Here is a 13,259-nt window from a genome sequence, read left to right as displayed (position 1 = left end):
GCCACATTTGGAATACTGTGTGCAGTTCTGGTCGCCTCACTTTAGGAAAGATGTGGAAGCTTTGGAGAGGGTGCAGAGAAGATTTACCAGGATGTTGCCTGGAATGGAGAATAGGTCGTACGAGGATAGGTTGAGAGTGCTAGGCCTTTTCTCATTGGAACGGCGAAGGATGAGGGGTGACTTGATCGAGGTTTATAAGATGATTAGAGGAATAGATAGAGTAGACAGTCAGAGACTTTTTCCCCGGGTACAACAGAGTGTTACAAGGGGACATAAATTTAAGGTGAAGGGTGGAAGGTATAGGGGAGATGTCAGGGGTAGGTTCATACCCAGAGAGTGGTGGGGGCATGGAATGCGCTGCCTGTGGGAGTGGCAGAGTCAGAATCATTGGTGACCTTTAAGCGGCAATTGGATAGGTACATGGATAGGTGCTTAAGCTAGGACAAATGTTCGGCACAACATCGTGGGCCAAAGGGCCTGGTCTGTGCTGTATTGTTCTATGTTCTATGTTCTATGTTCTATTTGTGTATGTGTGTCTGTGTGTTTTGTACGTGTGGGTAGTAATATGTATGTGTGTGTGTGTGTGTGTGTGTGTGTGTGTGTGTGGTGTGTGTGTGTGTGGTGTGTGTGTGTGTGTGTGTATGTGTGTCTGTATCTGTGTGTGCATGTGTCTGTGTGTGTGTGTGTGTGTGTGTGTCTGTATCTGTGTGTGCATGTGTCTGTGTGTGTGTGTGTGTGTGTGTGTCTGTATCTGTGTGTGCATGTGTCTGTGTGTGTGTGTGTGTGTGTCTGTGTGTGTGTGTGTGTGTGTCTGTATCTGTGTGTGCATGTGTCTGTGTGTGTGTGTGTGTGTGTGTGTGTGTGTGTCTGTGTGTGTGTGTCTGTGTGTCTGTATCTGTGTGTGCATGTGTCTGTGTGTGTCATGGGCATGTGCATGTGTGAGTGTATGTGCATGCATGTGTGTGTTAGACAGAGAGTGTGTGTATGTGCGTGTGCGTGTGTGTGTATGTGAGCGTGAGTGTGTATGTGAGTGTGTGTGTGCATATGTGTGTGTGTGTGTGTGAGCATGAGTGTGAGCATGTGAGAGTGTGTGAGTGTGTGCGCATGTGCATGTGAGTGTGTGTGTGTCTGAGAGTATATGTGTGTGTATGAGTGTGTGTGTGTATGTGAGTGTGAGCGCGTGTGTTGTGTGTATGGTTGTGTGTGAGAGAGAGTGTGTATATGTGTTTGAGCATGAGTGTGAGTGTATGTGAGCATGAGGGTGCATGTGTGTGTGTGTGTGTGTGAGAGTGTGTGTGTATGTGCGCACATGTGTGTGTGTGTTTGTGTGAGAGTGTGTGAGTGTGAGTGTGTGTGTCCCAGTAAAAAGTGGAACGAGGTGTTTGGGTAGTTTTCTGACAAACCTGTTTGCTGTTTAACAGAGATTTCATCCAAAGAATTCGATCAAGGAGCTGGAAACCAGACCAGAATACAGACTATGACAGTGAGAATCTAAATTAGGAGAGTGGAATAGAGGAATGCATTAAATGCAGAATAATTAGAAATAAATTTAGTATGGATTGTAACGATGGGATGCTGTGAAATCAGGAGGCAAGAATCAATACGGTTGTAATTGGAGAGAAGGTGACTGCACTGCTAACAAGCTTTAATGATTGGGCATTAATATCAAAAGGACAAGGTGCTTTCAGGGTCAAGCGCTGAATCAGAAGGTCTGTGCTGGCCTGTGCTGGGCGGTCACTGGACACTGGGTTCTGACTGAACTGCTGTGAAAGAACAAGCTGCAGCTACCCAGAGAGTGTTCAATTCCCGGGGAGTAAACCCACTACAGATACCGCAGACAATGACCAGTGCCATAGGGAGAGGGAGGAGGGGGTAGGAATGGAAGGGAGCCATGTGGGTGGGATGGTTGGAGAGAGATATAGGAACACCATGGAGGGATATAATACAGGGGTATAGGACCATTAGACCATAAACTACCGGAGCAGAATCAGACCATTTCCTCCAATGAGTTTGCTCCACTATTCGATCGTGGCTGATATGTTTCTCAAACCCATTCTCCTGCCTTTTCCCATAACTCTTCATCCCCGGACAACTCAGGTCCTAACTGTACTGCAAACAAAAAGAAGCTGGAAATCGCAGGGTCTGCAGAAAGACAGCAAGCTAATGATTCAAGTCTACATTTCTCTTCATCAGAGTTGATCTGAAGAAGTTATCTATCTTTGTCTTAACCACACTCAATGCCTTGGCCTCCATAGCAGTGAGTTCCACAGATTCCCCACCCTCTGGCTGAAGAGATTCCTCCCCATCTCAGTTACAAAGGGTTGTCCCTTCACCCTGAGGCTGTGCCCTTAGGTCCTGGTCTCTCTTCCTGGTGGGAACATCGTCTCCACATCCACTCTCTCCAGACTTCTTAGTGGTCTGTAAGTTTCAATCAGACCCCCCTCATCCTTCTAAACTCCATCGGGTACAGGGTCCTCAAACACTCCTCATGCGACAAGCCCTTAGTCCCCGGGATCTTTCTTATAAACCTCCTCTGGACCCTCTCCAAGGCCAGCACATCCTTCCTTAGATACAGGGCCCTAAACTGCTCACAATATTCCAAATGCAGTCTGACCAGAGTCTTATACAAGCTCAGCAGGACATCTCTGTTCTTGTATCTTCTTAACCCTCTTGAAATAACATTAATGCTAACATTGCATTTCCCTTCCTAACTGCCAACTGAACCTGCTCATTAGCCTTAAGAAAATCCTGAACTCAACTTGCAAGTCCCTTTGTGCTTCAGATTTCTGGAGCCTTTCCCCATTTAGAAAATAGTCTGCACCTCTATTATTCTGAGCAAACTGCATAACCTCACACTTTCTCACAGTATATTCCATTTGCCATTGCTTTGCCCACTCTCCCAGCCTGTCCACATCCTTCTGCAGCCTCCCACTTCCTCAACATGACCTGTCCCTCCACCTGTCTTTGTGTCATCTGCAAACTTAGCCACAAAGCTCCCAGTTCCTTTGTCCAGATCATTAATATGACCCCTGCAGAACTCCATTGGTCACCAGCTGCCATCCTGAAAAAGACCCCTTTATCCCCACTCTCTGCCTTCTGCCAGTCAGCCAATCCTCTATCTATGCCAGTATTTTGCCCCTAACACCACGGGCTCTTGTTTCCTGTTCTGGTGTTAATATTTCTGTCCTGGACCTGGTGCAGTTTTCCAGTGAAGCCCAACACTAGCTGCAGGAGCCTGTGTCCCATGTTCCATTCAGGTACTTTACTGACTCTAGGCCTCAACATAAGAGGCTTCAGGGCATAAACACTGTGCTCTGATGGGATTACACCAAACCCCCACCCCCATCCCGAGTGACTTGATGACTGGGGCTTGCTTTTACCTGAGCTGGCTTCTTTTGTATTGTTCACACTTGGCATTAACATCTATTTTGCAGCTCGATTTTCCCTTTTTCCCATCAGCATTCCCTTTTGCGATAGGCATCCTCACCATTTGTTGCACTCACTCCTCTTCCCCCTCTGCGGACCCAAAAATAACATCAATGTCTAGCCCCCTTCAGTTCTGAAGTGGAATCACTGGATTCAAAACATTACTTCCACTTCTTTCTCCACAGAGGCTGCCAGATCCTCTCAGCCTCTCTGGTGCTGGTGTTTTTATTTCAGTTATTTTGGGTTTATTTTTGAGACAGCAGGTTATATCAGAGATGGTATTATGGAGTGGGACAGGATCAATTCATGGCCTTAGAATAAAAGCAGCCCAGGGAGTAATCACGACAATATGTTTGAATGTTACTTCCAATTTGAAAGGGAGAAGATTGGGTCTGAAACTAGTATTTTAAACTGAAGTAAGGGCACGAACTCTGAGCTAGGTGAAGTGAACTGGGGATTTGATGTCAGGGGATAGAACAACACAGACAGGTGTATTTCAAGATAAAAACAATGACTGCAGATGCTGGAAACCAGATTCTGGATTAGTGGTGCTGGAAGAGCACAGCAGTTCAGGCAGCATCCAAGTAGCTTCGAAATCGACGTTTCAGGCAAAAGCCCTTCATCAGGAATAAAGGCAGTGAGCCTGAAGCGTGGAGAGATAAGCTAGAGGAGGGTGGGGGTGGGGAGAAAGTAGCATAGAGTACAGTGGGTGAGTGGGGGAGGGGAGATGAAGGTGATAGGTCAGGGAGGAAAGGGTGGAGTGCATAGGTGGAAAAGGAGATAGGCAGGTAGGACAAGTCCAGACAAGTCACGGGGACAGTTACTGAGCTGGAAGTTTAGAACTAGGGTGAGGTGGGGGAAGGGGAAATGAGGAAGCTGTTGAAGCCACATTGATGCCCTGGGGTTGAAATGTTCCGAGGCGGAAGATGAGGCGTTCTTCCTCCAGGCGTCTGGTGGTGAGGGAGCAGCGGTGAAGGAAGCCCAGGACCTCCATGTCCTCGGCAGAGTGGGAGGGGGAGTTGAAATGTTGGGCCACTGGGCGGTTTGGTTGATTGGTGCGGGTGTCCCGGAGATGTTCCCTAAAGCGCTCTGCTAGGAGGCGCCCAGTCTCCCCAATGTAGAGGAGACCGCATCGGGAGCACCGGATACAATAAATGATATTAGTGGATGTGCAAGTAAAACTTTGATGGATGTGGAAGGCTTCTTTAGGGCCTTGGATAGAGGTGAGAGAGGAGGTGTGGGCGCAGGTTTTACAGTTCCTGCGGTGGCAGGGGAAAGTGCCAGGATTGGAGGGTGGGTTGTAGGGGGGCGTGGACCTGACCAGGTAGTCGCGGAGGGAACGGTCTTTGCCCCTCGAGTTGACGTTTGGCTACAGCGATGTAGAGGTCAGTGCGCCAGACTACCACTGCGCCCCCTTTATCCGCTGGCTTGATGGTGAGGTTGGGATTGGAGCAGAGGGATTGGAGGGCTGCGCATTGTGAGGGTGAGAGGTTGGAGTGGGGGAGGGGGGACAGGTTGAGGCAGTTAATGTCCTGGCGGCAGTTGGAAATGAAGAGGTTGAGGGCAGGTAATAGGCCAGCGCGGGGTGTCCAGGTGGATGCAGTGTGTTGGAGGTGGGCGAAGGGGTCCTCGGAAGGTGGGCGGGATTCCTGATTGTGAAAGTAAGCTCGGAGGCGGAGGCGACGGAAGAATTGTTCGACATCACGGCGTGTATTAAATTCATTGATGCGTGGACGGAGGGGGATGAAGGTGAGTCCTTTGCTGAGGACTGATCGTTCGTCGTCAGTGAGGGGGAGGTCTGGGGGGATGGTGAAAACTCGGCAAGGCTGGGATCTGGGATCTGGTGTGGGTGTGGGGCTGGGAGTGGGGGCGGAACCTGTAACTGGAGTGGGTGTGATGGTGGGGGAAATGGGGGTGGAGTCATGAGCAGGGGTAGCGTTCCCCTTGGGGTTCTGGGGGGGGGGTGGGGATAGTGACAGTGGGGTCTGTGGGGGGCGTGTCAGCAGAATGCAGGTGAGTGGCGCTGGTGGGGGCGGAAGTGGTGGTGACCATGGCAGTAGGGGTGGCGGAGGTCACTGAGCATGTGGCATGAGCGATGATGTGAAGGGCAGAAGTGATGTCACGTGTGATGCATGAGGAATTGTGAGGGGTGGAAGTGGTTGTGGGAGTGGCCATGATGGGAGCGGAAGTGACATCCAAGTATATTCCTACTATAAAGAAACAGGAGAACTGGTCTTCAGTGGTTAACAAAAGGAGTTCGGGAAGTGTCAAACTGTAGGAAAAAGCACCAGAGCTAGATTAGATTACAGTGTGGAAACAGGCCCTTCGGCCCAACAAGTCCACACCAACCTGCAACCCACCCAAACCATTCCCCTACATTTACCCCTGCCCCTAACACTACGGGCAATTTAGCATGGCCAATTCACCTAACCTGCACATCTTTGGACTGTGGGAGGAAACCAGAGCACCCGGAGGAAACCCACGCAGACACAGGGAGAATGTGCAAACTCCACACAGACAGTCGCCTGAGGCGGGAATTGAACCCGGGTCTCTGGTGCTGTGAGGCAGCAGTGCTAACCACTGTGCCACCGTGCCACCCACAAAGGTCACTGTCAGCTGAGGTGTTTGGTCAAATGGTAAAAAACAGAATGGAATAACTAAAAGGGAAATCAGGAAGAAGCTAGCGTGGAAAGCTCAATCAAAGATCAAAGAACAATCCAGCACAGGAACAGGCCCTTCGGCCCTCCAAGCCTGTGCCCTTCATACTAAAACTGTCTTCACTTACAGGATCCATATCCCTCTATCCCATTCCTATTCCTGTATCTGTCCAGGTGCTTCTAGAATGCTGCTGTTGTATCTGCTCCCACCACCTCCTCTGGCAGCACGTTCCAGACACTCACCAACCATTGCATGGAAAGTGCACCTTGCACATCTCTTTTAAACATCCCCCCTCCCATCTTGAATCTGTGTGTCCTAATAATTGACCCCTCCACCCTGGAAAAAAGCCCACTCTATCTATACCACCCACAATCGTATAAACTTCTATCCAGAGCAGACAGCAGGACTTCCTGCAGGTATTTCATTTGGAAAAGAATAAGTATAGTGAGGGTTGGTTCTTTATGGAACGACAGTGGGCTGTTAGTATTAGATAATGAGTGATTGGCGAATGGAATCCAAGTGTACATCAGTCATTATCAAATAGAATGGTGGATGGGGGGAGGGCTGAATGGCGTCTGCTCTTCAATGTTAAAAGATTCTGGGGACATATAGAAATGCTCAGAATTATGAAACTCAGACATTAATCAGTGAATGGTGTTATGTTGAATTGAAACAGGTTCAGGGTGTGAAGGACACACCCTCTGTAGCTTCCAGTGCACACAACGTGGTACACCGTGAACTCAACCAATAATCCAAATTGTTTGTTCGTATCATTCCTCACAAATTCACATTTCTCCCACACCTGCTGTCCAGTCAGGGGTATAGGGGTATCCTAGCTTTCTTCGGACTCTGTGTCATGTGTTGGACACGCCTGGCCTGATTGGGAACAGGGAGCGCCTGGTTTGTTGTGAATAGCTGAAGGGAACAGCACACACGGCATGTGTTTCAGCTCAACGCCATTCACTGGTGAATTTCTCAGGGCAATGGCCTGACCAAAGTCAATTCTGCCTGGTTAAAAATGAAACAAAGCCTTGCTGTTAACTGTCAATCAGCAAGCATGGTAACACATCGACCTATCAATGATGCACTGACCAACCAATCAACACCATCATCTCATGCAGTTTGAATACTAGCTTTCCTCTTGAATTGTATTCTTGTGAATTGTCCAGATGAATGCAAGATGGGAAGCTTTGACAAGATGCATTTTTTGGCAATATTTATATACAGGAGCTTTACAACAAAGAGCTGGAGAATTCCTGACACACAGAGTTGGGAATCTGTAAGATTTACTCCCTGTGTCAGTGTCTGAGGCAGACACTCTGTCGACCATCCAGGAAGGGAAAGAGGGTGAAGGGGTATGGGGAGACAGAGGGCCCAGTATGAACTATACCATTTACTCTGTGAGTCAGGCAGCATCCAAGGAGCAGGAGAATCTACATTTCGGGCATGAGCCCTTCTTCAGGAATTCCTGAAGAAGGGCTTATGCCCGAAACGTCGATTCTCCTGTTTCTTGGATGCTGCCTGACCTGCTGCACTTTTCCAGCAACACATTTTCCGCTCTGATCTCCAGCATCTGCAGTCCCCACTTTCTCCTCAAAGAATTTACTCTGTGAGTAAAGGGACCATGCTGTGTATCTGTGGGATTATGTGGCTTGATTTCCTGTTGGATATTCTACCTGTAGATTTCACAAGATGAGTTAACACAGCAGCTAATCCTACTTTGCAGTGAAGGTTTGGGTAGAATCCAAGCAATCTGATATAGGCTACTGGACAAGGCCATTAGCCACACCACAGTGGTCACGGTGAATGGGGAGGATGGTCAAACCACATGGAATGGTTGTTGTGGTTCTGTTCGCCGAGCTGGGAATTTGTGTTGCAGACATTTCGTCCCCTGTCTAGGTGACATCCTCAGTGCTTGGGAGCCTCCTGTGAAGGGCTTCTGTGATCTTTCCTCCGGCTTTTGTAGTGGTTTGAATCTGTCGCTTCCGGTTGTCAGTTCCAGCTGTCCGCTGTAGTGGTCGGTATATTGGGTCCAGGTCGATGTGTTTGTTGATAGAATCTGTGGATGAGTGCCATGCCTCTAGGAATTCCCTGGCTGTTCTCTGTTTGGCTTGTCCTATAATAGTAGTGTTGTCCCAGTCGAATTCATGTTGCTTGTCATCTGAGTGTGTGGCTACTAAGGATAGCTGGTCGTGTCGTTTCGTGGCTAGTTGGTGTTCATGGATGCGGATCATGAGCTGTCTTCCTGTTTGTCCTATGTAGTGTTTTGTGCAGTCCTTGCATGGGGTTTTGTACACCGCGTTGGTTTTGCTCATGTTGGGTATCGGGTCCTTCGTTCTAGATACCCAGATACCCAATACCCAGCACGAGCAAAACCAATGTAGTGTACAAAATCCCATGCAAGGACTGCACAAAATACTACAACGGACAAACAGGAAGACAGCTCACAATCCATATCCATGAACACCAACTAGCCACGAAACGACACGACCAGCTATCCTTAGTAGCCACACACTCAGATGACAAGCAACATGAATTCGACTGGGACAACACTACTATTATAGGACAAGCCAAACAGAGAACAGCCAGGGAATTCCTAGAGGCATGGCACTCATCCACAGACTATCAACAAACACATCGACCTGGACCCAATATACCGACCACTGCAGTGGACAGCTGGTACTGACAACCAGAAGCGGAAGATTCAAACCACTATAAATGCCGGAGGAAACATCACAGAAGCGCTTCACAGGAGGCTCCCAAGCACTGAGGATGTCACCTAGACAGGGGACAAAACGTCTGCAACACAAATTCCCAGCTCAGCGAACACAACCACAACAACGAGCACCCGAGCTACAAATCTTCTCACAAACTTTGAACACATGGAATATTGCTGAAGGTACCCCCCAAAGAGTCGACAATGCTGTTGTCAGCTTCCTACCACCTACCTCTTCACCACAGCCAATCAGTATGTACTTTACCCCCCTCCTTCCTCATGCAGTGACCTGATTTCCCTGAAAGACGTTGATGAGGCAGTAGCTACAAGTACTCCATGCAGCCTTTCAACTCTGGCCTCTCTGACAGGTGAAAACCCCATCGCTGTGTCCACCCCATCGAGCCCACCCAGAAACAAAGGGAAATACTCCCAACAGGGCAGCCCTGAGTTGTCTCACAGGTCGTCAGTCTGACAAAGGCAAGCTCACAATCTTGGTAACATCTTATTTTGCACCTTCCCCAATCCCTGATATCCCTTCCAGAGTCCAGAATGGTGCACCAGCCCTGACCCAAGAGGCTATACTTTGTAACTTAATAGAACCATCGAGTTCCAGAAATGATAACACAGCAGAAAGGGGACCTTCAGCCCATTGTGCCCATGCCAACCCAAAGACATCTAGATGTCCCGTCTCACCCCACTGTCCTGCACAGCGCCCACAGCCCCTGCAGCTTACAGCACTGAAGGTACAGATCCAGGTACATTTCACAGAGGTTCAGGTCTCTGCCTCCATTACCAACTCAGACAATGAATTCCACACACCCACCACTCAGGTTCCTCCAGCCTCCTTTACCTCTCGAGAGTAATTCCATCCTTCCTGTAATGTGGTGACCAGACCCACACACAATACTCCAGTTGTGGCCTCCCTAGTGTCTTATACAGTGTCATCTTTATATCCCTACTTCTGTATTCTGTATCTCTGCCAATGAAGGAGAGCATTCTATTTACCTTCTTTATAACATTATCTACCTGGATGGCTACCTTTAGGGGAGCTGTACACTTGCACACCAAGATCTCTCACTCCATCTCCCCCTCTGAGTATATTCCTGTTTATTGTGTATTCCCCTTTACTGTCTGACCTCCCTAAGTGTATTACCTCACGTTTATCAGAGTTGAACTCCATCTGCCACCTTCCTGCCGACCCCACCAACCCATCGATAGCATTGTGGAGCTTACAGCTTTCCTCTACACTACCCGCTACACGGCCAATTGTTGGGTCACCTGCAAGTTTTCCAATTGTGGACCCCCTCCCTCTCCTCACGTTCAGGTCCAGATCGTTCATGTCGAAAACAAACAGTAGGGGTCCCAACACCCAGCCCCAGTGGAACACCACTTCAAACAGCTTCCCATTCTCAAGGGCAGCCATTGCCCATTACCCTTTGTTTCCTTTTATTAATCCAACTTTGGATCCAATTTGACACATTACCCTGTATCCCATGGGCTTTTACCTTTTTGACCAGTGTACCATGTGGGATCTTGTCAAATGCCTTACTACAATCCATGTAGATAACATCGACTGCACAACCCTCATCGATCCTCTTCGTCAGTTCCTCAAAGAATTCAGTCAAAATCCATAAGATATGACCTGCCCTCACAAAGCTATGCTGACTATCCCTGACCTGCCCTCACAAAGCTATGCTGACTATCCCTGACCTGCCCTCACAAAGCCATGCTGACTATCCCTGACCTGCCCTCACAAAGCTATGCTGACTATCCCTGACCTGCCCTCACAAAGCTATGCTGACTATCCCTGACCTGCCCTCACAAAGCCATGCTGACTATCCCTGACCTACCCTCACAAAGCCATGGTGACTATCCCTGACCTACCCTCACAAAGCTATGCTGACTATCCCTGACCTGCCCTCACAAAGCCATGCTATCCCTGACCTACCCTCACAAAGCTATGCTGACTATCCCTGACCTACCCTCACAAAGCTATGCTGACTATCCCTGACCAGTCCATGCCTTTCTAAGGAACAATTTGTCCAATCTCTCAGGATTGATTTGAACAAACCGCCCACCACTGAAGTAAGACTAACTGGCCCATAATTGTTGGGCATTTCCTTTTTAAATAAGGGAACCACATTTGCATTGCTCCAGTCCTCTGGCACCTCACCTGTGTCTACTGAAGATTGGAAAGTAATCCTCAGCACATCTGCTATTTCCTCCCTGACCTCCTCCAACATCTGAAGGAACAATCCATCCAGCCCTGGTGACTTATCCACTTTCAAGGATTCCAACTCCTTACCCTTCCTCTCTCGTTTTAATTATTCTTTCCGATATTTCACACTGCTCTTCTTGGATTACTGTATCCACATCATCCCTTTCCTTTGTGGATACAGAGATTAAAAAATAATTAAAACTTTTCCCATATCCTCTGCATCTTCACACAAGTTCCCTCCTTCATCTCTCATAGCTCCCACTTTTTCCTTAATTATCTTTTTGCTTTTTATATACTGGTAAAACATGTTTGGGGTTTCCTTTATCTTACCTGTTAATACTTTTACATGCCCTCTCTTTGATTTCCCTATTTCTTTTCTCAGTGGATCCCTGTACTTTCTGTATTTCTCCACGTTACCTACAGGGTTGAGCTTTTTGTGACTATCATAAACTTTCTTTTCCTGTGCTTTCACCCCCTGTATTTTTCTCGCCAATCACGGGGCTCCAGTACGATTCTTATTTTGAGAGTCGTGTCTGTTTTGTGTTGTGAGGATCTCACTGTTTAGCGCCTCCCACTGGTTTAACACGGAGTTATCTGTTCTAATCCTGTTCCATTCACCTCAGCCAAATCACTCCTCAGTTTTGGAAAATGTCCTTGCCAGTGTAAAACTGTGCCTCCTGATTTATCTCTGTCCTTTTCCATAATAATACTAAACCTCACTGAATTATGGTGACTATCCCTGATATGGTCATCCATTGTCACTTCACCCACTTGCCCATCTTCATTTCCCAAAACTAAATCCAAAATTTACATCTCCTCTTGTTAGGCTTATCACATGTTCTTTCAAAGAAAATCCCTGAACATAGTACATGAATGTTTCACCCTCAGTGCCTCTTGTATTGGTGTAACTCCATTGATATTGGGGATAGGTAAAAGTGAGGACTGCAGAGGCTGGAAATCAGAGTGTTGTTGGAAAAGCACAGCAGGTCAGGCAGCATCCGAGAAAATCGACGTTTCAGGCAAAAGCCCTTCATCAAGACTGAAGTCCTGACCTGCTGTGCTTTTCCAGCACTACTCTGACCTAAACTCTGATATTGGGGATAGTTAAAGCCTCCTGTTATTATTGCCCTCTTACTCCTACAGGCAGTAATGTGTCCATATGTGTGTTCCTCTATCTCCCTCTCATTTGGGAGTCTGTAATCTACTCCTAGTAATCTGACTGCCCCAGTTTCATTTCTGAGATCAACCGAGAAAGCCTGATTTATTAACCTGCTTTGTGTATGATCCCCTCTCACAACTGTAACTGATTCTTTAACCAATACTGCTCCCCTCCCTTCCTTTTTTATCACCCACTTTACCCTGCCTGAGAACTCTCTATCCTGCGATATTGAGCTGTCAGTTTTGTCCCTCCCTTAACCAAGCTTCTGTTATAGAGATGACATCAAGCTGCCATGTGTCTGTCTGTGCCCTTAGTCTATCTGCCTTGTCTGTAATATTCCTGGAAGTTTAAACAGCTCAACCCCGTCAATTTCCTTTGCTGGACACTTTTTAATCCTCACTTCTTTTCTCTTTCCAAGGCGCTGATTATTGTACATCAGTAACTACTGTGTGTCTCCTGTTTCCTGATCTGAATCTTACCCATCTAAACCCACACTTTGGTTCCCATCCCCCTACCACACATGTTTAAAACCTCACCAATGAAACTAGCAACTAGCAACTCTATCCTTTAGAAATAAGAGATGATGTCATTGAATCAGAAGTGAGGTGTATGTGTAGAGAGGAGAGAGAATGGACTTGAGACTTACATTGAATATCAAGGACCTGCTTGGCCACTTGTGGTGAAGAGCGAAGTGATTCATGGTCCACAGAGCAGCTCACAGCAACACCATCATCGTTACGGTCTACCTGTAGGCCCAGGGTGCTTCTCACTGTGAAGGTCTTGCCTTTGGAGTCAGGCTCTTTTATGGAGGGTACATCTAGGAACAGAGACCAATATGGAGTGGTAAACAATCTTCACTTCAATCCCCAACAGTCCTCACATCAACAGGTCAACACTTAATCATTCAAGCTTAATTACAAACTACTTAATCAACATCAAAAATGGACACAGCGAAAAGTGCTTTTCCATTTCCTGAGGAAAGCAATCCGTTCATTATGTTTATCAAAGTGATAAAAGGAAACATTCACAATGTTAGATATTAAATCAGACAAAAACTAACTCACAACCAGAATGAATCCCCC

General features: G+C 47.5%; 1 protein-coding gene across 3 annotated transcripts in view; it reads right to left on the bottom strand.

Moving 5' to 3' along the window:
- The window catches only part of cadm2b (cell adhesion molecule 2b), an 813,462-nt gene that overhangs the window by 185,979 nt on the left and 614,224 nt on the right, over positions 1-13,259 (bottom strand). For all 3 annotated transcript variants that reach the window (XM_072585798.1, XM_072585799.1, XM_072585800.1), the window contains one exon: positions 12,824-12,994. In XM_072585798.1, the coding sequence (XP_072441899.1) occupies positions 12,824-12,994 (171 nt within the window). The remainder of the gene's footprint in view (positions 1-12,823; positions 12,995-13,259) is intronic.

The sequence above is a fragment of the Chiloscyllium punctatum genome, chromosome 15 (genome assembly GCF_047496795.1).
Source record: "Chiloscyllium punctatum isolate Juve2018m chromosome 15, sChiPun1.3, whole genome shotgun sequence".
Taxonomy (NCBI): domain Eukaryota; kingdom Metazoa; phylum Chordata; class Chondrichthyes; order Orectolobiformes; family Hemiscylliidae; genus Chiloscyllium; species Chiloscyllium punctatum.
The sequence above is the reverse complement of the archived record's forward strand: the minus strand, read 5'-3'. Positions and strand labels throughout refer to the sequence as shown.